At 44.4% G+C, this 24,700-nt stretch overlaps 4 protein-coding genes across 6 annotated transcripts; 1 reads left to right on the top strand and 3 right to left on the bottom strand.

The window, feature by feature from the left end:
• Positions 1 to 214: 214 nt before the first annotated feature.
• cacng4b (calcium voltage-gated channel auxiliary subunit gamma 4b) lies at positions 215 to 9,749 on the bottom strand. The gene is made up of 4 exons (XM_088316766.1): positions 9,246 to 9,749; positions 2,117 to 2,200; positions 1,675 to 1,815; positions 215 to 940 (listed from the first exon to the last, which is right to left on the bottom strand). The coding sequence occupies exons 1-4, from the start codon at positions 9,466 to 9,468 to the stop codon at positions 408 to 410; spliced, it is 981 nt and encodes a 326-aa protein (XP_088172892.1). The 5' UTR covers positions 9,469 to 9,749; the 3' UTR covers positions 215 to 407.
• A 1,642-nt stretch (positions 9,750 to 11,391) lies between these two features.
• zbedx (zinc finger BED-type containing X) lies at positions 11,392 to 15,935 on the top strand. Its single transcript, XM_088317734.1, has 2 exons — positions 11,392 to 11,724; positions 12,579 to 15,935. Exons 1-2 carry the CDS (start codon positions 11,533 to 11,535, stop codon positions 14,289 to 14,291), a joined length of 1,905 nt encoding a protein of 634 aa, XP_088173860.1. The 5' UTR covers positions 11,392 to 11,532; the 3' UTR covers positions 14,292 to 15,935.
• aimp2 (aminoacyl tRNA synthetase complex interacting multifunctional protein 2) lies at positions 15,705 to 18,323 on the bottom strand. 2 transcript variants are annotated; one of them, XM_088317736.1, is made up of 4 exons: positions 18,171 to 18,323; positions 16,925 to 17,143; positions 16,446 to 16,680; positions 15,705 to 16,354 (listed from the first exon to the last, which is right to left on the bottom strand). In XM_088317736.1, exons 1-4 carry the CDS (start codon positions 18,177 to 18,179, stop codon positions 15,966 to 15,968), a joined length of 852 nt encoding a protein of 283 aa, XP_088173862.1. In that variant the 5' UTR covers positions 18,180 to 18,323; the 3' UTR covers positions 15,705 to 15,965. The 2 variants fall into 2 exon arrangements, with proteins under 2 accessions (XP_088173862.1, XP_088173861.1); XM_088317735.1 differs by having other exon boundaries at positions 18,057 to 18,323.
• Positions 18,324 to 21,001: 2,678 nt separating this feature from the next.
• Positions 21,002 to 23,187, bottom strand: pvalb8 (parvalbumin 8). 2 transcript variants are annotated; one of them, XM_088316996.1, is made up of 5 exons: positions 22,858 to 23,187; positions 22,615 to 22,684; positions 21,520 to 21,646; positions 21,328 to 21,437; positions 21,002 to 21,230 (listed from the first exon to the last, which is right to left on the bottom strand). In XM_088316996.1, the coding sequence occupies exons 2-5, from the start codon at positions 22,673 to 22,675 to the stop codon at positions 21,205 to 21,207; spliced, it is 324 nt and encodes a 107-aa protein (XP_088173122.1). In that variant the 5' UTR covers positions 22,676 to 22,684; positions 22,858 to 23,187; the 3' UTR covers positions 21,002 to 21,204. The 2 variants fall into 2 exon arrangements, with proteins under 2 accessions (XP_088173122.1, XP_088173120.1); XM_088316994.1 differs by lacking the exon at positions 22,858 to 23,187 and having other exon boundaries at positions 22,615 to 22,830.
• Between the last annotated feature and the right edge of the window lie 1,513 nt (positions 23,188 to 24,700).

The following is a 24,700-nucleotide window of genomic DNA, read 5'->3' on the forward strand; positions in this document are numbered from 1 at the left end:
AAAACGTCCGAAATATTGTCTGCTTTTTGGATGCACTTGTAAAAATCAACGTCCGCTTCCTTCGGGGATTTTCGAAGACTCGGGCAGCGTTTGGAATGCGGGGGACGTTCTGGTATGGGAAGCCCTTGGAGCACTGATGGCGTATCCATTTTTTTCATTGTGCCATGTTATCAAACGAGACAGTAAACATTCATTTTTACTTTTGTACTTGTGGTTTTTTTTTTTTTGTTTTGTTTTACTTTTACTCAAATACATGTGTTGAATCAGTACTTCAACTTTTTTTTTCTTTAAACACAAGTATCATGACTTCTACTTAAGTACAGTGTTTGAGCACTTTTTTGTCCAGCTGAGCGTTCGAGTCACCTCACCGTGGAAGTCATTTGGCCGTCGAACCCTCGCCGTGCGTCTCACACGGGCGTGGTCCTGCGATTCACTCCGTCCTTCAAATCGTTAGGGAAACAGTTATGCACCTGCAGGAACTCGGCGGCCGCCTCGTGTTCGGGGCTGTACGCGTTGTCCGTCACGCTGTCCCGCGCCAGAGCGTACATGGACAACTCGTCCAGAGGCCCGCCGGGGGACGCCCCCCCGGCTCCCTTCAGGCCCGCCGCGGGCGAGTTCTCCCGCGACGCCTCAGTAGAGTGGGAGCTGGCCTGAGACGTCCGCCGTCGGTAGCGGAAGCTGGGGATGCGCGAGTACGGGGACGAGGACGAAAGGGAGCGTATGAATTCGCGCCGCGCCCTCCAGCGCACTTCCTTGTTTTTCTCGATGTAGATGTTGATGGCCAGGACGGCCACCGTTTCGGCCACGATGAAGGACAGGGCGCCGAAGTAGAAGGACCAGCCGTAGGAGTACGTGTACTTCTTGTCGTCGTCCCGTTTGTCGTTTGGGTCTCCCGCGTTGCTCGAGATATAAACGATGATGCCGATGATGTTGCTCAGACCTGACACAAGAAGCAGAAATCACATCAGTGGTGGCAAGTAACCAAGTACTCAGTCACCTGACTTGAAATTGGGATTTAGGGTCAATTCAAAATTTGAAGAGCAGGAATGCCAACAATGCCGACATAGCGTCCAATCAGAAATCTCCCTGATTTATCACGTGATCTTTCCTGTCGTAAAGTGAGATCCAGCAAATTGTCCTGAACGGATGTCTTACATGTACCTGTGACAAAAAGTCAAGTGTAGAGAGTCTCTGTCTGGATTAAAAATTGTCGAATGTATTGTTTCAGTTAATGACCCAGAATAGTTGAGAGCTTCTCATACTTTAGCTTTAACAGTGTTAGCCTCCAGGCTAGCTAGCTTTAGCATGGCGGGAGTCGGCTTCCATTTTTTTTTTTTTCTTTTTTAAATCGCGTGATTGTACGTTTAATATTAATATTTATGTACGTTTAATCTTTTCCACACTGAGCAATTCAAAATTGGTGCTGGTAAACAGATGAGACTTTGTTCCTTCCACTTGTGTTATTGCGGCCAAACACTGCTCAGTAATTCACCATTTGTTGAAGTTGGCTGATCAAATTTCTCTATTCAAAGCCACCAGAATAAAACAACGCGTTGAGCACCAACATGGCAACGAAACTCAAATCTGGTCCTTGAGCACAAAGCTTTTGCCAGCGCTACCATTCGTCATTCAAACCCGACTGACAAACACGTCACGTGACGCCTCCTCACTCACCTGCGGCCACAAAGAGAATCCCGGCGCTGAGGAGGAGGATGTTGCTCTTGCTGTAGACTCGGCCCGCTCCGACGCACAAGCCGCCCAGCATGAGCAGCACCGTGCTGAGGATGGGGAACACGCTGGAGGCGCGCACGATACCTGTCACGCACGGCAAATTTTCATATTTCAAGTCATATAAAGAAACAGTTTTCATTTTATTTTATTTTATTTTTTTATTTTTTTTTACAAAAATATTTGCTGATGACTAAGCAAGCTCTTAATCGCACCTGATATCATTATAGTCATTATTTACTACTTGAGGGTCGTTGCATGTGAGAGCTGGTAGAAACACATTATATGAGCCCCCCCCCCAAAAAAAAAAAATCAAATACAAATGTTCCTCCGATTCTGGAATGAGATAGATATGAGATGTTGCTTCTTTGGTGGCGGCCGCACTTACGCAACAAGTATTCCGAGCTGTCTGTGTCGTAGTCGTTGTCGTCGGGGAAGTGGTTGATTCTGTAACAGCTGCCTTGATTGATGCCTGACAACGATACAAAATAAAAACAAACGAAAAAGACGTTCAGCGTTAAGTGGGCAGATATGATGGAACAAAATATAACAAAACCTTTTAGTCTTATTTACATTTTATACTAGGTACAATCAAAGGACACTTGATTAGGTACACAAGGAACGACAGCCAATACAAGAGAAAATTAAAGACAAGTCTGTGAAGAAAACAGAAACAATCACCTACATTGACTTCACATTAGTTTCATGAAATTCTACGAGCATACTTACGCCAAACAGGCGAGGACACGAGATGTTCGCCATTTTGGTCTGAAACATCCGCTTTAGGCTCATTCTAGTCATTTTTAGGGTTTCTTTGAATATTTGCAACTTTATTTCAAAGTATGTATTTATTTTTTTTTATCTATACAATGGCGTGATCATGACTGCATTGTGGCGGAAGAAACATGAAGCCTGCTTGAACACAAAAGCTCACGTGTCAATGCTTTTAACGCGATAGGTGAGTCGCAATTGGAAAACGGCGTGGTGCGCAGGGATGAGTAGGAGTGTGAGGTTGCCACTTTGTCATTGTAATCAGGAGATTTGGAAAAAAAAAAAAAAAACTGTCTACGAAGAAGTGAAAGGGTTGTTGGGGTTAATGGAGGTGCTGGAATAATGTTACAAGCTCCCGTGTCGATGTAAATATCACCAACACTTGATTAAAGCTGTTTGGCTTCCAATTTGCATAGAGCATTTCAATTGCTACTTCCACAAAGAAGGTCACGTTAGCATTTGCTCGTGTGCCGTTTTAATATTCTGTAGGTGCATTTGGACAGAGCAACAGAATTCAGATTTTTTTATTTTCTCCATAAAACTGTCTTTTTTGTGTTTTTTTTCTGCCAGTGGATTTTGACATTACTTATTAGTTACAATCGACATATCAAATTAAAAATGATTTTCTTTACTTTGGGCATAAATTGCAACCAAAGTGTATGCAGGGCCAGATGCTGGAACGTCAAAGCAAATTGAATTTAAACGTGATCCATGTTGCACATTTGACGTAAATAGAAATCTCGTCAGTCACGTGAATTGGAACCAACTTCAATTTGTTGTGCTTTTGTATGAACTCATTACTTTTTTGTCCACCCTGGATGCATAAGAGATGATGAAACTCTCCTTCAGCAAACATTTTGCTTGTCCTTCGAGAGCAAACACAAAGTGCATCAGTACAAAGCGAGGTGTGATGCTTAGCAACCGTTAAAATCTTTCAGGGGCTATTAAATAGGTCTGTCGCTTAATGGGGGACGTCCAAATTAATTAGTGTCATATCAGAAATGGAGCACAAGTTTCTGTGTCTAGCCGCAGATGGAAAACGGGGCTGTGCTCTATTTTAAGATGTGATGTGAGAATTTGTACCTGCTAGAAGAAAGAAAAAAAAACGTGCAGGTCTCGCAACCCTGGCAGATTTAAAACAAAAACAAAAAAAAGTTTGTCTAAAATATTCTGCCATGGTAAATTAAACACGACCCCGCCCCACCAAAAAAAATACTTGCATGGAAAAGGGAGTTCAGAACATTCAGAGAGATCTAATATTTTAAAAATCAACGACTATGGTAGTTTGCTCCAATCGTGGGTTGCTCGATCGAATAAAAGGAATCAACGAACTCTGCCTAGCAACATAGTGGGGATTTTTCATTGGCCTTCTAGTGCAGTTCAGCTTTTTTTCATTGGTAGTTGTGACTGAGCCAGAAATGCTACCGAGCAACAAGTGGACCTTTTTTTTTTTTTTAATATTAGTCTCTGGCATTGAGCTTATGAAGTCTGCCTAGCAACATGTGGCCATTTCTTAATTTGCTTCTGGAGCAATAATGAACGAGATGACATTTTTCTCTACATGCTGGAACTGATAAGGGCCTTCCCCCAAATTGTTCCTACGAGGCAGATGAAATATTTAATGGAACAAATAAAAACACACAATATCGAACATGTGACAACATCTAAACTAAAGCGTTGTTGCAAAACCTCCCGACTAAGAATTTCCGCCTCTTTTTTCCAGAGCAACGCCCCGGCCGTTAGTCTCTGAACGTCTCGGTTAGATGACAGCTTCATGACATGACGTCCTCTTTTGCGTCTTATCGTTTGTTCGCCGTCAAACACGACACATGGACATGGCACGTTCGCCCAACGTAGGCGACACAAAGCCATACGGACACATCGCAGGGACGTGTCGGAAGCAGCTGTGTTGCCGATAGCAACGGGATGCCGCTGACAGGAACGTTGTCATCATGTTGATCGATGCGCCCACAATATCGGCGGGGTGCAAATGAACATACCATACCGTGCTATTATCCATATTTAGAGCTCTCAATGTGCACTCGCTGTTCGAATGCGACTTTAGGATGTGACGATATGACATTTACATTTCATCATTTGAACGTCTAGAATTTCAAGTTTCAGTTTCAAAATGTATCTCATCGTATCAACCTATCAATCTCGATCTCTGCTAAGCTCCGCGCCCTGACTCGCTTGCCTTCACACTCACTTTGGCGAACAGAGCGACTGTGAAGAAAGCCTCGGCAGCGTAGCCTCCGCCGGGTGATATTGTTCCACCGACGCCTCGGGCTTCATCTAACACGTTTACAGCAAACGGAAGCAGAAAACAAGCTGCTGGGAAGGGGTGGCTTTTTACAGCGCGTGGAATGAGGAGATTTCATAAAGCCGTAAACAGACGAGGGCCTTATCGCCCGCCGGGGCCGTCAATCAAACGCCGATGTACATCGGCATGTCACAATACTCTCGTTTATTGCTACAGACGCAGGGAAATGACTCATCGAGTTTCGACAAATCTTCATGTTGCAGGTCAGGATGAAGACGAAGCAATTTGGCAAAGAGATAAGCGATCAATATTTATTTTTATCCAATTAGATTTCAGCAATCAATGCAATCAGAAGTCTTGATAATTGACCACAAGTAGACGGCTAATAGAAGGCCGATATTCTTTATCCTCTGTGAAGAAGGTCAGCTGGGGAGTTGTGACGCCGCTCTGTCTCCTGTGTATGTCGGTATTATACTGCCCCCAGGTGGTCATGACGCACACTACAGAAGGAACAGCACATTGTCCATTGAACTGGAAAAAAAAACAGAACTTATGCCATTACTGTGTGTGTTTTAATGAAGTACATTTTTATAGAGCGTTATGAGAAACACACACTCACATTGCAAACATTTTTGTTGGCAGTTTGGAAATTTGTCCAGGAATGAATTTACGTTGTATCTTCTCAGGGTATCGATGGAGCCCTTTTTGTAGTGGCGTCAATTACTGGCAGCTCACTATATGCAAATACTGTACGCTAATTAAATAGTGAAAGAAAAAAAGGGAGACTCTGCCGACTAATTGGCGTCCACACGTCACTTCTCAGATATACTCGATTAACACAATGGCTTTAATAACCCCACCCCGACGCAACCTTCACCTACGAGCACACAAAAGCCTGCAGATGTGCGCAAATGATACCGCCTTCAAACACATCCGCTGCGTCACAAGCCGGCACGGCGTGGGATGTTTATGGTGAACTGCTAATTGCTTGATTCATTCCATTATTCCGCCGTCTCCCGAGTGGCCTTTATTTACCGCGGTGGCACACGTCCACTCAGCCTCGGCCTGCCTGCGAAGCGCTGAAAGGAAGCAGGGACAGCAGGAGGAGGACACATTTGGCCTCGGCGTGGGTTAATAAGCAGTGTGGCGCTGTTAAGTAACGCACGGCACCTCATGAAGCAAAGCAAACTCATCACGGGCTCCATTTGGTGGCTAAATGTCACCGCGCGGCAGGCCTCGAGGTGACGCTTGTTGAACGGGGGCCTTTCGGGATAGCCACACGCACGCGCTACAGGTTGAGTGAGAGTGACAATGAGGCAGTGCAACGCGCCCGTCTTAGAGCTTGTGCACGGTGCTTTTATCATTCTGGATGTTACAAGAATCGGGAAAAGTCATCAACTACAATCAATCAATTAATTTATTTCCTACTATTGACGGCTAAAGACGTCAAAGATACAGTTTTTTTTTTTTAACTCGGCTGGTAGTGAATGGGTTAAATGAGGATTTCAATTAAATCCATTGACCATAAATTGAACTGAAATTATATATGAAGAAATGTTTAAACATAATCATGTTGTAGTCGAGCATTAAATCCAGCTCAATAGTACTTAACAAATGTACTGGATGATAAATAAAAATAAAACAAGTCATTGTAACATTAGGCACAGTTTAAAGAATAAAAAGAAAATCACTGGTCTTAAAATAAAATTAAAAAAAAAACCCAGAATAAATAATAATTCAGTTAAAATGTTCGGCACGTTAATGCAACTGCATTCTGCGTTTAAAAAGTTGAACGCAACTGAGCTGTACTTAACAAATGTAACGCGTTGGATTTCAAATGACAATATTATGATATCGTGCACATGTACCACTAGAGGGCGCCTGCGTAACCATTTTTCAAACCGTAAACGCTGAGTCTAAAATGTATTTTAGAGGAGCCTCAGTGTACAAACTGTACGAACATTGCAACATCAACAAATGTTTCAGGGTGAAAGCATGACATTTTGACTTTTTTTTTTATTGCTGTCAAATGTCAAAACCTTTAAAATTTGACCCTAGTAAAATATTAAAAGCAATCATGTCCTGCCCACAAGCCATAAAACAAACACAGACATATCATGTCAATAACGTGCGCATTGCTCAGATTGACCGCAGGATTGTGTGTGTGTGCGTGTGCATGTGAAGATGGGGGTGGGGGGTGGGGGGGGTCCTCCCTCCTTGTCGTCTCCTCTATACTTTTAAGTCACCATGACAACAGAGCCACCGTCCACTAGCTGTAGGCAGAAGCACTGAATGGAAAAGAGAGCGATGTGCTAATAAGCTTGCGTTTGTTTGCAAAACAGAAATAAAAATCGTTCTCGTCTCGAAACTCATCAAAATTCAATCTCGGCTGCTGCGGCTATTCATCAACTTTGGTTCATTCACTTGCGGTCGCTTTATGCGGAAACATGCATGGCATTGAAATGTGGCGCGTTTGCTCATTTGTCAGAGCTTCTTATTAGCGAGCGGAATGCCCGGTCGAGCGTGATGCTGACGGAACGAGGCTTGCGCCGTTTTGGATCGTAAGGACTTCAAAGAACAAAACACTTTATGACCTTTTTTTTTTTTTTGCCTTAATTCAATGGACATTGTGCTGCTCCTTCTTGTGTGTGCAATTTTGCCAGCAGTTAAGATAAAGAAGGAATATTAGCAAAATGAGGACATATTGTACTTTTTAAATTCTGATTATCCTGATATTTATTAATCTGTTAGCGAGTTTATTTTTACAAAAAATGTAAAATTTTATAAAAAAAATAATGAATTTTTATATTTTTTTATTATTTATATTTAAAGATGTGCTAATTGAGTAGGGAGTCAGTGCACCTGTACATCACGTGATGATTTTTTTCCGCCTTATTTTATTCTTCATTGCATACATTTGATGACGTGAGCAAAAATCCATCCCGCCGACCTCCCCGATGGGAGGCGACAAATCAAGTGACGGTCGGAAAGGAAGGCGTGAAGGAGGGAAGTCTGCTCAATGAATGAACGTCAAAAAGTGAGACATCAAAGACAAGCGCGCTTCCGTTTTCACATTTTTGTCATTTTATTTTTAACTTTTGTGCTCGGACATGACATGTCTACGAGTCATCTATTTTTAAATCAGCGGGCATGTTTCCATAGCGATGGCAGGGACGTTGCCAAGCAACAGCATCACGGAAGACGTGAATGAAAGTCGACGATCAGTGGGCACTTTGCTCAGAGTGAATGGAAACGCCACTTTAGTTTTCTTTCTCTCTTTCCTCTTTTTTTTTTTAAACTCGCATTAACGTGAACACTTTGGCTGCTATTGTGTGCACCGAGTTTTACACGTGGCGATGGAACAGCTTGGAAGCAATCTGTTTCATTTGTTACTCCGTCGGGGATTTACGTTTTCATAGCACCACCTCTCCCATTCACACATTTGACGTTTCATGCATGCTGTTGTCTTCCTTTCATCTTCAGCCTCCACGCGTTTGCAACTGATGCGGCTTCAAAAATGTTGGGAAGAGAACTGCAAAAGGGTGTGAACAAAAAAGAAGTTTATCGGACAATTTGGCTTTTTTGAAAAACCTCAATTCTACCAGATGAACTACTTGTAGCGTGTTGTCTTTTTTTATTCGACACTTTTAAAACCTACACAAGCAGTGGTGTGGCGCCTTTGAGGGGCGAAAGTGTAAAACTTAAATTGCAGATGCAGTCCGGCAACACTGTGATTGTTGGAGCCCATTTATTGTCACACAAGTTAGAATTCAACACTGGGCTCCAGTTTATCAATTTTTGTTTTTTTCCATTTGTCAAAGTGTCTTTCTGCAACAATTTTTTTCTCTTTAGGATCCAGCTCGCAACATAACTTACATATAGACACTTTATACAATACAATACAACTTCATTTATATAGCGCATTTCACAACAGCTAGAGCTGTAACAAAGCGCTTTCGAGTTTTCAAAGAATCTAACTCACATGAATTTGGAATGTTGGAGGAAAGCAACGCGAGTAAAAACCAACGCAAGCACAGGGAAGCCGGAATCCATATTCGAACCTTCAACCTCAGAACACGGAGCCGCACATCATTTTGCTCAGTATGACCCATGAAAACCAAATGTGGACTAAGAGGAGTCCCTTGTTGTTTCCAAGCTGTGACAAGAGTACAAAATGTGTCAAAAATCCACTGAACCCCAGAAGGGAAAACTTAAGTGCCTGACAAAAAAAAAATGACAAAATGACTGTTTGACGTCCAAAGCGCTTCAACAATATCTCCGCGCAACTGGCAGTTCAGCATCTTGCTTAAAGACACTTCAACAAGGTCACAAGAGCTTAGAACCGAACCCAGAACCTTTTAGTCCGAGAGACGACCACTTTTACCACTTGAGCAATGACGCCCCAAAAGCGCAAGGAGCTCATTTTTGCGTGCGTAAAAATGCGAGTTGGGGCACAACGTGACGCCGTTCCATCCAGACTCACCCTCAATACAGCAGATCCTCCAAAGTCCGGAGTGCGTGAGGTCCCCCTTCCTGCTCCTGGGCGGCGGCTGCGGCTCGTCGGCGGTGGCGTTGGTTACGTTGCAGATGTACGCCCGCGAGTAGAGCCAGTAGTCCGTGCCGATGGCGATGCTCATGAGGCTGAAAGCGGCGAAAGCCCCCACGGTGGCCAGCAGCGTCTGAACCCCGCGCTCACACCAAGCCATGCTTCCTCATGCTACACGGGAAGGACACGCGATACGGCAGAGTCCGGACGCGGACGCGGACGCGGACGCGAACACCGAGGCGCGCGCGCACCGCAGCGCGTCAATGCGCGGGAGCCATGCGCCTACTTGTTGAGTCGTGCGCTCACTTCTTTGGCAACAATTGTGGCCGAAGCTCGTGAAAGCGACGCACAAATGCTCCCAGGACAGGTTGCCACAAAGCACTCATGAGTTAAGTAAGTCCTACTCAAAAGCTGGCAGTCCTCCCCCATCTCAATCCTCTCGACGACTCGAAGTGCGGAGCGCGTCAATATCTTTGAAAGGAGACCCCACCCTCATTGAAATGCAACCAATGGAGGACAACGAGTGTGTGTGTGTATGTGTGTGTGAGCGGGAGGGGGGGGTGAACAAGCAGTATTGGAGCATTTAAAGAAAATATTCAGGAGTACTAATTTAAAAAACTGCAGACTGAAATCTACTCAAGTATAAAAGTAAAGACGAACGTTCGCTGTCAATTAATACCCACTAAGAAAAATAATCACTTGCGTAATGCTAGTCGGCTGGGAATTATGCCGCTTATTTAAATGTCTTAGCTCCTTTCTCAGCTCATCAGTACTGCTCTAATAATAATTGTTCTACGCAAGGATCAAGAATATATGACTGTGAGTGCTGTTATATTGACATGTCTTGCCATTGGCTAAAGGGTTAAAGTATCGCTACATGGATGCTATTTTGCATTAGCATTAAGCTAGCAGACTGAAAACCAGGTCAATAAAAAAGAATAAAATTGTTGGGATGACATCTTGTAGCTTTTATGTGAAGGCAGCACTGTGATATGATTTAAGGAATTATTTATTAGTTAGCCTGACAATTCTGATCTCATTTCGCAAAAGAGTGATGATGTCATATGGAAGATTTGCATTTTGGTTATGTGTTTGTGTTCTAATTTAAGAAAAAAATGCTTGACCAGTGTAACGGCATCCTTTGTTGGGCACGTAACATGTAGTGCAGTCATAAGGAATCCTGCCTGTCACTTTTGGGCCACTGCAAACTACACACAACATACACACACACACTAGTAATGTTTGCATAATTATCTCTGTAAAGCAAAATTTGTGATGCGTCGCTTGTAGCGATGGAAAGATTAGTGGGTCACCGTGGATACCAAAGTCACGAATAAGTCCCTGTGGAATCGCCCATTAAAAGGCGGCATGCTGATTGGGAGGCTGCACGCCTCCAGGCCGACCATTCAACACAAACGTTCCTTCTGATTAGTCGCCCTACTCCATCACAACCAACATCTGCTTTTGAACACAAACATCCCCCAGTAACACGGAGAAAAGGCACTTGCACAAACGGAGCAATGCACCTGAAAACTGCATTATTTTTTAATTATGATCCTTTCATAATGGTCATGCAAACTCATTTTCCATTGCCTCTTCGAGGATCCTTGTCTCGTTTGTGACGTGTGTGATTCAAACTGTGCTGCGGCACCATTAGCGATACAACAAAGAAGCAGTTAACTTTAAGTTCAATGCATTTGTATTTAATCTTTTCATAACTTTGTTTTCCTTGCGATGCATTGTAATTAAATCAAGTATGTTTCAGTGTTTATGTTCAGCCTTTGAAATAATTCCTCCTCGTATGTCTAATTTACCTACATAATATCGATGAAAAACTACAAATGTGCTATCTTAAAATACGTCTTTTTAATTCTCCCAAAACGACTGAAAATGAAAGCATTAAAATTGCAGTACCGCACATTGTCCAAACAGTGACGCTATCTTGCCGTAATTGTGGCGAAGGAAATTCGTAGTGCGCATGCGCATTACCGACTCGGCCCCTCGTGTCACATGCCTCCCTCCGCCGCGCCGCTATTGGTGGAGCGTATCTTGTTGTCCACTCGTGCCTGGTTCCGTCTAAACAAAGACCTGCCCCCTTTTTTTCCTCCATGAGGATTTCTCCGCCGCCCGTCGTTACTTTTACGTGTAATCACGATTACTAAATCGGATTACGACACGACAATCGCATTTTACGTGCTTTTGGCGCTCACACGCGACTTCCCAAATGGAAGCGGAGTTCCATGAAGGCGGAGGCGAGACCAAATCGGCCATCCATTCTTGGCGTTATCGCCACCATTTCACGTACAAGGCAGATCAAGGGAAAAATATCATCGTGCAATGTAATCTCTGTCTGCCGAGGGTAAACCTGCTCTCCACGTCCAAGACGTCCACGTCAAACCTAAAGAAGCACTTGGACGTAAGTTGCGAGTCCGTCATGAACTTTTGAACCGTCGCTTTCAGTCGTCGCCAGATTGCCAGTCCAAAAAAATGAAAACATCGTTCATCGAATCATCACGACGGTGTTGTTGCATGCTAACTACTAGTGGTGGGCGGTCAGGATCAACGAGGCCTCGTTCTCGACTGACACCCACATCACCTGCATTTATAATCGCCATTCTAATATTTGGCCCATTTGTCACGTTATAAAAATTAATTTCGTAGCCTAGCTCTTGGTTCATTGCAGCCCACAAGTGTTGACATGCAAACGTATTATTCCCATGGCCTTCACAATCAGACGTGCTGGCCAAAAAAACACTTCTTTAACCAATCAGATGGGGAAGTCGGCATTTATCCATAAAAAAAGGTGGACGATGAAAATTGCCTTTTGATATAAAATTAGACCAAATCACTACATGAAGCTCTCCAACTCAATTGAACATTGTTCATTGGCACCAAGATGCCCTAAAAAGCTTGCACGAAACTCCTCGATTTACTTCAATGGGGTTCCTTGGCAACAAGATGTCATGAGATGGTGACAAAGCAAAACTTGAAATGTTTTGGCCTGAACAGAAAACTGTTGACTGGATGAGCTTTAAAACTATAACACAGCATATATATATATATATTTTTAATCGCATCGCTGGTGTCTATAATTGCAACATGGTAGTGGGAGTACGTAGCAGCAGATTCAGTCTTGTAAATTTGCACTAAAGGCCCAGCTACCAAATGCACGATACTGCCGAGTGGCGTGTTGTTGTTTTGTGTTGTGGCTCATGTCAACATAGAACGGAAGGCAACCCCCCCCAAGCTTTCAAACATGATGTCTTTCAGAGAACACATCTAGGATGCGATGCCAGGCCTGATGCCAAGCGAGGGAGGAAGAAGGAGGAGTACAACGGTGAGGAAAGTAGCCATTGTCAACTGAAAAAAATCAAAGCGGAGATCCTCTCCAAATGTATGACCCAGGAGAAGATCGACAAGCTCATCTTCAACTACATCGTGGAGGACTGTCAGCCGTTTCATGTGCTGGAGCAGCCCGGCTTCAAGAAGCTGATCTCGGGTTTAACCGAGGGTCTCCACCCAATGGACAGGGTAACGTTATTTTCCAAAGTGGACCTGAGTTTCTCGAGGATGCGCGAGGATCTGATGGCCAAGCTGGCCAGCGTCCAGTACGTGTGCACCACGGCCGACTTGTGGACCACCAGCAGCGGCAGCTTCTTCGGAATGACGTGCCACTGGATCGACAGCAACTCGCTGGAGCGCAAGTCGGCGGCTCTGGGCTTCGCCAGGATGCCGGGCCGGCTCACGTACGACTCGGTGGCCGGGAGGATACACGACACCCACGTGGCGTACGCCATCGATAGCAAAGTCCAGACCACCGTCACCGACAACGCCAGCCCCTTTGTCAACGTGTTCAAAGAGTTTGCGCTGGACAGCACGGATTGCAACAATGACTTTGGGGTTTTTGAGAACGTCTGCGCCATGCTGGAGGGCGAGCCGGAGCAGGACATGCTCTTGTTCCTGCCCACCATCCAACGGTGCGCCTCGCACACCTTAGAGCAAATCGTCACGGAGGACTTCTGGCGGGCCGTGTCGCAGGGACCCATGTGCCAGCTTTATTACAGCACAATGTCCAAGGTCAACTCCATCTGGACCAAATGTCACCACCTCCAGGTCGGCATGGAAGCGGCGGAGGCGATCAGGAAGATGGCCTTGTTTGTCCCGGCCGTCATACGCTGGAACGTGGAATACTGCGCCCTGCAGAAGATCGTCTCTCTCACAGAACGCGAGCTGACGGAGCTCTCGGCCCGCCTGGATGTAGCGCGCCTGCAACCCGAGGAGATGGACTTCCTCAAGGAATACGTCACCGTGTTCCACCCGCTGGCTTTCGCGTTGGAGCTTCTCCAAGCCGAGCAGAAATGCTACCTGGGCTTGGTCATCCCCACCGTGCTCAGTCTGAAGAACAAGCTGAACGAGCACAAGGATTCGGCCAAGTACTTCGGCGACGTCATCATCGCCATGGTGAGCGCCATCAACGTGCGCTTCCGCGAGTTGTTCGCCAGCGACGAGGCCAAGTTCGCCACGGCAACCACCCCCCAATTCCGCCTGTGGTGGCTGGCCGCCTCGGAGCGGGAGGAGATGTGCACGCTGCTGGCCACCGAGGCCTCCCAGGTGGACCCCTGCGACTTGATCGAGGTCAACACCACCCAAAACGTCTCCACCATCAAATCCGAAGACGACTTCTTCAGCTACGGCTCGGCCAAGCTGACGACTCACATCCAGGAGCGCGGCGTCACCGAGGAGATCCGCAAGTACGTGGAAGGCACCGGCAAAAGCCTGGAGTGCTTGCAGGACTTTCCGAGGGTGAAGCAGTTGTTCCTCAAGTACAACACCACCTTGCCGTCCACGGCGCCCATCCAAAGGCTCTTCAGCCAGAAAGGCAACATGGCCACCACGCAAAGGAACTCCCTGACCGACGACTACTTTGAACGCATTCAGCTTCTGAGATACAACGTCAACGTGTGCCCCGTGCTCACCAGTTGAACACGTTTGACCGCGCTCGAAACGAACCCTCGCCACAACATGCCGTACTTGCTCGTGCAGTGGCCGATTATTTCCTCCAATAAATGTAGTTGGGGGAGGGAGGCCTTCGTGAGTTCAACACATGGAAGATTGAAACTAGGGCTGCAACTCATTATTATTTCAATCATCTATTATTCTGTTGAATATTTTTCGATTAATTGATGCCTCTGATTAAAAAAAAAAAATCATCCTTTAATTCAAAATCAGGACATTTCAAATTGAAAGTGCAGAAAATGCACACGCATGAATTGATTATGATTTCGTAACTGGCAAAACAGTTGATCGTTGTTTACCAAAGATGTTTGCAAATGTCCGATTTTGGTTCATCACGGCGATAATCAGGTTGCTTTTGTGGAGGACTAAAAAAAAAAAATCTGAGAATATTTGGACAATATTGAGTTAAGCGATGTCTCTCTCAAAACAGTTGATCTGTTTTATAATCAATTAGTCGATTTAATTGATCTATTTTCAATTCACCGGTCATGAATGCAGTGTGATTGAAATAAATAAAAAAACAGTAATTTAATATAATCAACAGCTCTGATTAAGATGCTTTTGTCTTTTGAGATTCTTCACAACGCGGTTTGGCTGCTGTTGATTAAAACAAAAACAAAAAAGTACGACGTGAGGAAAACGCGGAGCAACGGCAACAATGGAGGCAGCTTGGGTCAAAGTCGCAAATCTCAGCGACATCATGGGGCGTTCACGCCAAGCGTTAACAATGTCGCGTGGCGCGCCTCCACAAACGCGTCCTTGAAAAGAAGCGACAGTCGGTAATCTTGATAAATGTCATATCCTGTTTCTCGTCTTTTCGAATCACGCCTTCCCTTCATTTCTATGGAAATATCCGATTGACAATCAGCCGAATGGTGACAACACAACAGTGGGATTAGGATTTCACAACAATGGTCATTGTTTTTTGTTTTTTTATTTATTTTTTTGTTTTGTTTTTCTACAACTGTTGGGAATGAGAATGTCGAGTATGTTTTATAAAACACGGTATGAGATGGAAAAAAAGCATTTGGTGTACTTTGTGTGCTCATTAGGCCCTTGACTTTAACTCAGACGTTTGATTTTTTTATTTCAATTTTAATTATTTCAATAAATAGGAGTCAAAGTATTAAATAATAATAATAATATTTGGAGCCGATGTTTGAAGTAAAAAGGAAAAGTTTTGTCAAGACTTTTTGAAGTAAAAATAAATAAAAAAAATCCCCATTGTTTACCTAATTTTAAAATATTCTCTGATTGGTCAGCAGATTAATTTTTTTTTTTTTAAAGGTTGATGCCAATATGTGTTAAAATGCCAAATATCGCCGTTGATGAAGTCTATCCGTAATTTTGAGAAGCGATAACGCCACAAGGACACACGGACCTTTTTCCAAGTGGCATTTATTTCGTAGGCACAAAGTGGGTGAAAGGTGTTGGCGCATCCTTGTCCTCACAGTCCTCTCGTGCTTCCTCCCTTTTTCAAATCTCAAATACAAAAGCAGCATGGCAGAGAGAGACCAACATGTGCCTCAAGGTCAGCAGAGTCACATGATTCAAGAGGTAAGCATGAGAAGGTGTTCCTGACATGGCTGCTGGCCCATTTTTCTCTCACTTTGCCCCCATCACCAAAGGCCGAGGCCGGGGTCACTGGAGGAGAACCTTGGCGGGACCGAAGTGGCCCAGGTTCTCGCAGGCCTGGAGCCAGCGTTGGACGTTGGCGGGGGCTGAGGAGGCGGCGCCGGCGCGCAGCAGGCAGCAGTAGCACGCCACGTCGGCCAAGGTGGCGTCACGCCCCACCAGCCACGGCCCGCGTCCCAGCGCCGAGTTGAGGGCGCGCAGGACGGCGGCCCGCTCCTTGGGGCCACCCTCGGCCAGCTGGAGGAAGGCCGTGTCCGCCCAGCCGTCCACCAGGGTGGCCGACGCCGCGTCGGACGGGTACGGCGCCAGCAGCTTGAAGAGGAAGCGCGCCACGCTGGCCTCGCCTTCCACGGGGCACATGTTCTGAACGCTGAACTTCATCTGCACTTTGGGGACTGGACACACCGGAAAACACTTTTTGTTTTCGTCACGGTATAATACAGACCGGACCGTATGTTTTGGCTAATAATGAAGACGACGTCTTACCGTCTTTCCATATGAGGGTGAAGCCAAGCTGGAAGAGATGTCGGGCGTAGCTGTCCGGGTGGCGCGGGCCGAGGCAGGAGAGCAGCTGAGGCGGCACGCTGCTGACCGAAGAGTGGACGTGGACGGTGGAGAGCACCCGGTAGCGCTGGCACAGCAGCTTGTGAAGAACCAGAAGGGTGAGGGGGGGCTGCGACGGGTTGGCGTTGATGACGATGTCGCGGAGAGCACCGAGGTCCTTTGGGATGGAGGGCGGCATGTTAAAACACTTCAACACCTGCTCGCAATGAGTGAAAAGCAGCAATATGGATGAATCTAATCACCAGTTAAGTGTTTTTTTTGTTTTTTTTTGGTTTACTTTGAGAGGCAAAGTAAAAATAAGCAACAGAGATAATGCCGTTGCCTACAAGAACAGCTGAACTTTAAAAGTTTGATAGGTGTGTTCTAAGTCACCATCTCCACAAATCCAGTCTGCATCGTACCTTCCCCAATAGCGTGTCCAGCTCGGCCGCGCCCTGGAAGGAGTCAGAGCTGGAGCTCTGGGACGAAAGGCTGCCACTGACTGTCAGGTCCATGTCGGCGTCGGGGGTAGTCACCGTCTTGGTCAGGCCCTCCACGGCCGCCTTCAGCTCGTACAGTTTGCGCATGATCTCGTCCTGACGGGCCTCCAGGGCTCTGACGGACGGGTCCACCTCACCATTCTGCAGACAGGAAATTATTCCGGCAAGCTCAATTTGGGAGAGCATTGAAGAAGCATGTTTTGCAGAACGTGGGAGGATGCAGGAGCGCGCTGAGAAAACCAAAGCAAGCACAAAGAGAACATGCAAAGTCCACGCAATCCGAAGAGGAATCATTTTGGAGAGAGTAGACCTCCATGTGCCATGTAGACCGTCTTTTTGGCATCCATTAAATAGTTCAACTGAGAATATACAATCTTCTGCTAGTTAATGTTAGCATAGTGAGCATTAAAGACAAAAGGGACAGCGAAAATTCTTTTCACGAGTGTGAGGCAGCTGTACTAACCACTTGTACCGTGCCAGTAACCAATAAAAAAATTAAAAGTAACATTTTTATGGCTCTTTTCTCAAAGGTCAGACAACTCGGTAGGCCACACCCCTGACAAAAATTATTTTTTTAAAAATCACTATATTATAGTGCATAAAATATATTATTTGTATTAATTAAAAATTGTTTTGGGTCGTCTGGAAAGAATCATTTTTTCACACTTAAATTGAAATTAAAATTTTAAATAAAAAAGGTTGCGAAATTAATTCAGCCCGTAAATCGAGTGCATTAAAATAAAATTTGACTTGGGACGATGGAGTGTACATTTTTTTTCCTAATCGAAGCGGCTGCAACGAAGCCTACAACGAGATGTTTTCTTATTAATACAAGTCATAACCATTTTTGAAGGTTCCTGCAAAGGAAAATTGCATTTGAGTTGCGTCAGCACCCCGAAAGGCAATCTTAGGAGCACAACTGGCTAGCAAGCTCACTACAGAATAGCAATAGTAACCAGCAGGCTATGCGTTTACTACGCAAGTATAACAGAAGGCGACGTATGGGAAAGCAAAGCGAAAGTGAAAATGTTGTCGTAGCCAAATTGTCGTTTACCTGAAGCGCGTGCTCGTGGGTGCAGCTGTTCGCCGGCTGCGCGTGGACATTTGCTAGCTTGTACATGCAGGTGGGCAAATCAACCTTGACGTCACCCGCGCAGATCGGCTTTACCTGGTACATGATGGAGGGCACTAGTGTTTCACACGGCTAAAATACAAATTAAAAACAAAAAATGGACGAAAATGTAGCAATCCGGGACGCAAGGCAGAAATGAAAGCAAACGTGAGCTTGACGGCGAGCAACAGCCTACCGGAAGAGACCGGAAACAACGACGAAACACACTTCCTATCGTTTCATTTATTAATTTACTTTAAATTTTAATTCAATATTGTCAATATAATACGTGTTAGAATATATTTTTTTTCCATATGGATTTATTTAATTTACAGTGAGTTTTTAAAAATGTGTGATTACCGGATCTGGTCATATGTTCTACATACGCCAGAGGGCGCTCGAGCATTTATTTGAATGACTAGATCAGCTGTTTGAAGTCAAAGGTCAAAAAAACAAGTCTGACGGGTTGATGAGCTGATGAATTTCCAGAGGTGGCTAAAATACTCACTCTCTGTATTTGAGTAGAAGTATAGATACATAGATGGAGATAGTCCTGCAACTTGGGCCACATGCAGGTTGAAATTTGATTGGGCAAAAGTGCAGTGCAGCTGAGAGGAACGCGACTATCTGAAGAGAATTGTCTATTACGAATAAATTAATATACCAGACATTAAATTTGAAGGCTATGTGGTTCTGATTGTGCTTTGGCTAGCAGTTCTCATCTTACTGACCCTGACTCATGAGCGATGTCTTGTCCCTCAACAAAGCAGTTTTTGAATTGGAAAGCAAGTCTGTGCGAGGCTAACGTTTCAATCACGAGCGGTCTTTTGACCTGATCAGATGCGGAAACACAATCCAGGAAGCAATTCAAGAGGCCTGCGCTTGGCCTCGTTGTCGTCTACATTGACGTGTCCCCTTGTGGTCGCCTCCCGTCACTGCTTTGCATCCACTCTCTGGCCTATAATGCTCGCTCGTGAAACTTGAGGACTGCTGAAACCTGACAGTGACGAACAGGAGCTTTAAATGATGCACGAATGAGGGATCCGCACTTTTTGAAGGCCGCCGGCCGGGTCACGCCGACGGACGACTGAGGCGACGCGGGCCTTGTAAAGGCTCGCACACTTAAGTCGCTCACGTCACATGTCATGTTGATTCTGGCTAATGAGCTTGTTGTTTTGCCGTCTCCAAGACGAGCAGGAACAATTAATGAATGAATGAATAAATTAAGTTACAAGCTGCCGGTGGCCAACTTGCCCGGTTGGTCCAGTTAGGAGGCCTTAAGCCCGTCAAACAATTTAAACGATTGTCAATATCCCTCGTTGAACATTTTGTGTGGTTGCACGAGGAGGCACGTTTGTGAACACGGTAAATCCCCGTCGATTGCGGCCAAAACGATATTGAAAGACTGAAAATAAATATTGACATCATTGAATAAACATTGAAATAATGAAATAAATCCACGGCACATTTATTTGCTTAATGGTGTATTTATTTATTTATTTAGGCCCTCTTAGTGTGTCGAAATTGCACGTGAATGCTCAAAACCTGCCGAGAAACTAAAATGTGGCGTAAAATTATTAAATGATTAAAAAACAGTATGTGAAGATGTAAACTTAATTTGCGTGCGAGTGTACTTTTTATAAATATGTGAATTATTGGACTGCCCAAAACAATCCTCCCCTTTGATCTAACTTGAAGATGGGACGCACATTAAACTTTCAAACGGCCTTAATGAGTAAGATGAGCTTGACACACCTTTCTTGATATGACTTTTTCCTTTTTTCTTTTTGGAGACAATGCAGTGAGAGAATCAATAATTGATGTCCTGCGCAGATAATCAGGCCATCCCTCATTCAGACCTGCTCACTCTTACACAAAAGCAATACTTGGGGAGGGGAGCTGTCAAGATTAAAATAAATAAATAAAATAAAACAAATTTTCACGCACTGCTTAACAGTAGGTTAGATGGACGCAAGTAATATAAACTGTTGGCATTTTATTTTGTTTTATTTTTATTTTATTTTATTTTATTTTATTTTATTTTATTTTATTTTATTTTATTTTATTTTATTTTATTTTATTTTATTTTATTTTATTTTATTTTATTTTATTCAAACCTTGTTTTTTTTCCCTTTGTTTTACCCGAGGACTTTTTCCATAAGTTCAAGTTGAAGACCGCCAAAGTGTCCCCTGGCACGCTTCCATTTTAACTGTATTTGTCCCTGCAAAAGTCTACACACCCCTAGATTGTAGCTTGACGCGTTTCACCGACGACACTTAATGCAACTTTGCACTTGTCACTTGGCCTCGTCGCGTTGTGCCGCTTTCAGTGTTGACCCGCCGGCTCACATTTCCTTCCCGTTTGCCACTCGGCACCGCACAAACCGTTGTTGATTTGGCGTGTTTGTTTTTTGCCGTTGAAGTCAGTTGTGTCACAAACAAATATGATGCGGTGTTTTTGTTAGCTTGGCGTTGATTCGATTTTGTCTCGCTTCATATTAATAATAATAATAATAATAATAATAATATTCCCTTTATTAGTCCCACAATGGGGAAATTCGAGATTCGAACCCAGGCCTCCTGGGGAGACTGGGTCCTGAACGCGGCGCCTTAGACCACTCGGCCATCCTGGCATATTATGTCGAGTCCCTTTTTATTTATTTTTTTATTTTGTTTTGTTCTCCTCGTTTTTCAGTTTTCGTCTCCACCTGTCGCTGGACCTGCCCAGGTGTACCTCGTTGTCTTCTCAGTTATATAAGTAAAGATGTCACGTGTTCTTTCCCGGGGGTAGTTCCTTGCTTCACGTTGAGTTGTGTTATTCCGAGCGATATTCTAATTGCTGCCAGAACACAAAATGCACACTGGATACGAACGAGAACGAGCCAAGATGCGTTGTTTTCATCGTTTTTATTTATATGAGGATATTAGATGACTTTTGCATTTTGTTTCTGCAGTAAATCATTATGACAAATGAGGGCGGGGGCTGGGGGGGGGGTGTAGAGATGATGTGACGTTGATGTTGACCGGATGGTTGAATGACGGGACTTGTTGACGTCGTGTCAAATGAAGGACGTCTGATGAAAGCACCTGCTTAGGACTGGACGATCGCTTGAAACTCTGGCAAAGAGAAAGAAATAGAAAGAATGGTTGATTTCTTTGCGGCACGCCGTTGAGGTGATCAAGCAGAATTTTTGTCGCCCTTCGTGGCTCGTACCGTTGACTCCAATGCGGCCGTCGTTGTCGTTATCGGCGGCGCTCAGGAAGTCCTTGGTCTCCTTATCTGTCAAGACCCGAGCGGTGGGGCAAAACCTCTGGAGGAAAAACCTTCAACCAGCAGACGGAACGCATGCAAATGAGACGTGGAAAGCTTTTGCCGTTGCTCCGCATGCGATTGCGCGCCACTCACTTGAGCTCTTCCTCCTCAATGTAGCCGCTGCCGTCGTTGTCCAGGATGCCGAAAACCTTCTTCACATCCTGGGGGCTCTTCTTGGCCAGGCCGCTATCCCGGAAGAACTTCTTGGGGCAGAAGGACTCTGGTGCGAGTAGATGCGCAGCGTTAGCGACTTTTTGTGGACTGCCGAGTCGTCTCGGAAGCGTTCGTCTTCTGTCGATTCAATTTGGGCTGAATCTGATTTGCAATGTTGCTTATTTGCGGAGTTTTGCATTACGGTGGCGCCATCTGGTGGCAAGGAACTATTTTAAAGTGAGTTGAGGAGCTTTGTTTAGACAAAAGCAGCGCTTTGGTATTTTTTCTGATGGCGTTTTGATGCCGAGAGACTGTTTTGAATTGAGTTGAGGAGTATTATTTTGATAATAATAGCGACTTTTGGATTACAAACACTTTAAAGGGGCGTCACCCGTCCTAACTGAATTAGTAAAACGCAACCTATCTCTCGTTACTCATGGAAATTATTTTCTTTTATGTTTTTTCTTTTTTTTTTAAGCCGATCCCGCACTTATTCACATTTTTGTGACACACAGCCCCCAGCTTATGAATATTTTTTCCCCAATGTCCTTCTTATTCTTGTTGTTTTTCCCCGATTACCCCGCTTATCACCAGTTTTATTTCCTTATTCCCATTTTTTTTAACCCAATCTCCTCCGAATTAGTGTGTTTTTAAAACCAAACCTCCAACATATTCAGATTTTTTTTTCATTCATTTTTTCATTTATTTTGGCAATTCTAGAGAGTGCGGGATGTTAAGTGCAAGCCGAATATTCCAATGCTGCAATCAGCTGACAACTGTACTTTTGCCTTCCCTGCACGATATGTACTCTGACTTCTCTCAGTCTGTCAAATTTGCATTATTTGCGCAAACGTCAAACGTACATTTGTGACACGCTAAGAGGCAAAAGTTGCGTTAAGATTTCCAAGTCTATTAAAGTCCTTTTCCTCCGGTAAATCTTTTTGAAATGCGACTTGATATACTGAAACGTCAAGATGATCAAACGGCGAGTGCCACAAACGCAAAAGACGGCGATGAGGAGGTGCAAGGTGATACCTTGGCAGTCCTTGATCGCTCTGGCGATGTCTTCAGCAGAAAGGATAGATGACAGCGACATGTTCTTTACCTGCCGGTGCATGCAAACCTTAAATCATTATTGAATCGTTATCATATTTCGCCGCAAGGGCAAAAAAAAAAAAAAAAAAACAGTCTGACAGCTTTGCAAAGTTAAGTCAAATAGTGGTGCAAATATAATAGCTCCTTTTCCGCTTCTTCATGCGGCATAAATGTGCAACTTACCAGGTGAGGTGAGTTGTTTACGCAGCAGCTGGAGCAGCAAAGAGGAGAGGAGAGGCGGGGAGGTCGGGCTGACTGGTGACTGCCGTCCGTCAAGTTGGCTTTTATAGGCCCGGCTGCACTGACAATGGGCTTCACTTGAGTTACCTGTCCGGGGATCAAATTCTAACCGGTTGCCACGATCCAGTTTCCCAGCTACCTAATTAACCTTTACTATTTATAAACACCCACGGCCAAAGAGACGGGACCCGTGGACATGTGGAACGCGCTTGCGGGAAGCAAACAATTCACTTCCAAAGTGTCTTGAACTCCCGCCTGTGCGACTCTCCCGATTGTCAGCCTATCACGTGCGGCACCTCCTTGCTTGTCTTTTTTTTTTAAGTACACAATGCAGGAAACTGACATTTTTTTGGTCCTGGCCAACTCAGCCCGCATCTATCAATTTGTGGACATATCCTTTTACAGGCAGCAGTTCCAGCAACAGAACACATCACAGGATGTCCCTTTGAGGACGTTTTAAACCAGGCGTGGGTAAACTACGGCCCGGGGGCCACATGCGGCCCGTTAAATGTTTTAATCCGGCCGGCCGAACTTGAAAAAAAATTAAATAAATAAACCTTGTTGATGTTTTATTTTTCTAAATACTGTGGTTTTTCAAAGACATGTAAACTTTTTGATTGGTAGGCCACAATGAGTTCTAAAATTTGACAGAGGGGCCGGACCAGGAGCAGATGGATGTTTTGGTGACCTCACCTCATCTGAGAAAAAAAATGCATTTAATTTTAAATGAAAATGAACAAAAGTATTACAACAAAATATTTGTGTTCGACACACCACAATATTTAGAAAATAAAACATTAACAGGGTTTATTCATTTAATTTTTTTCAAGTTTGGCGAGACGGATTAAAACGTTGAATGGGCCGCATGTGGCCCCCGCGCCGTAGTTTGCCCACACCTGATCCAAATACATTAGCGGATACAGTCGAACATTTATTTCCCTAATCCCCAAAACACAACATCTTTTGAGCGTCATCTTTAATCCTGGAAAGAAAACCAACGCGAGTACAGACGATTCTTGCGTTACAAGCTTCAGACAAACCATAGTAAGTCGGCTAGCATGTGTCGCGAAACTGAACTTCATCTTAACTGGAACACCAAAGAGGGAGCACAACACGTGACTGAAAATAAGATGATCATCACTCGTCCTTTTTCCAAAAATCCCGCATGACAACTGGTTATCCAATCGCCATCTTTCTTTTTTGGTTAATGGCAAAGAAGCCGTGGGAGAGAAACACAATCGCGAGTCGGATGGCGGCGCGCGTGGACACCGGATCGACAGTGGGACGCAAGCCACCGCACTGCAGCGCAGTGGCTGCATGATGTCATGCGTCAAGGCGATACCTTTGCGTGCTATTCTGTTACCCGTGATCATTAATTCATTTACATTTGCTAATCCCCCCCCCTCTCTTTCTCTCTCAAGCCCCCCGTCTTGGCTTCTGGGACCTTGGGTCACATGCATACCTTGCCCTTTTTTTCCCGTCATTTTTTTCCAGACCTATATTAGATTCACTACATATAGAATGAACTGTTACATTTTATTTATTTAAATAATTTGGATGATTACATCTTAGACAATAAAAACTCACAATTCGCCATCTTGAGACCTGAGACATAATGAAGGGTGTTAATTTAAATATATCACATAGATATTGCATTTTAAAAATTGTTTTCATATATTCTCATATGCAGAAAAAGCAATTTTTTCTGGCCTATTAGAGAAGTTTGTGTATTACCACTTCGAAAATCCGAGATGAATCTGCACAAAACGAAAAAGTATTTGTGGCG

The sequence above is a fragment of the Idiotropiscis lumnitzeri genome, chromosome 15 (genome assembly GCF_059441095.1).
Source record: "Idiotropiscis lumnitzeri isolate Australia: NSW breed Sydney's pygmy pipehorse chromosome 15, RoL_Ilum_1.0, whole genome shotgun sequence".
Taxonomy (NCBI): domain Eukaryota; kingdom Metazoa; phylum Chordata; class Actinopteri; order Syngnathiformes; family Syngnathidae; genus Idiotropiscis; species Idiotropiscis lumnitzeri.

Excerpts from the sequence above, each read along its gene's own strand:
- cacng4b (XM_088316766.1), bottom strand. The coding sequence starts at position 9,468 with ATGGCTTGGTGTGAGCGCGGGGTTCAGACGCTGCTGGCCACCGTGGGG. Across the intron at positions 2,201-9,245 it reads GAGGATCTGCTGTATTGAGG|GCATCAATCAAGGCAGCTGT; the intron begins GTGAGTCTGGAT and ends TATCGTTGTCAG. Across the intron at positions 941-1,674 it reads GATTCTCTTTGTGGCCGCAG|GTCTGAGCAACATCATCGGC; the intron begins GTGAGTGAGGAG and ends TTCTTGTGTCAG.
- zbedx (XM_088317734.1), top strand. The coding sequence starts at position 11,533 with ATGGAAGCGGAGTTCCATGAAGGCGGAGGCGAGACCAAATCGGCCATC. Across the intron at positions 11,725-12,578 it reads ACCTAAAGAAGCACTTGGAC|AGAACACATCTAGGATGCGA; the intron begins GTAAGTTGCGAG and ends GATGTCTTTCAG.
- aimp2 (XM_088317735.1), bottom strand. The coding sequence starts at position 18,179 with ATGTACCAGGTAAAGCCGATCTGCGCGGGTGACGTCAAGGTTGATTTG. Across the intron at positions 17,144-18,056 it reads CCCACGAGCACGCGCTTCAG|AATGGTGAGGTGGACCCGTC; the intron begins GTAAACGACAAT and ends TCCTGTCTGCAG. Across the intron at positions 16,681-16,924 it reads TGGACACGCTATTGGGGAAG|GACCTCGGTGCTCTCCGCGA; the intron begins GTACGATGCAGA and ends TCCATCCCAAAG.
- pvalb8 (XM_088316994.1), bottom strand. The coding sequence starts at position 22,696 with ATGCACCGGCAGGTAAAGAACATGTCGCTGTCATCTATCCTTTCTGCT. Across the intron at positions 21,647-22,614 it reads AGCGATCAAGGACTGCCAAG|AGTCCTTCTGCCCCAAGAAG; the intron begins GTATCACCTTGC and ends TACTCGCACCAG. Across the intron at positions 21,231-21,327 it reads CGGCCGCATTGGAGTCAACG|AGTTTCAAGCGATCGTCCAG; the intron begins GTACGAGCCACG and ends TCTCTTTGCCAG.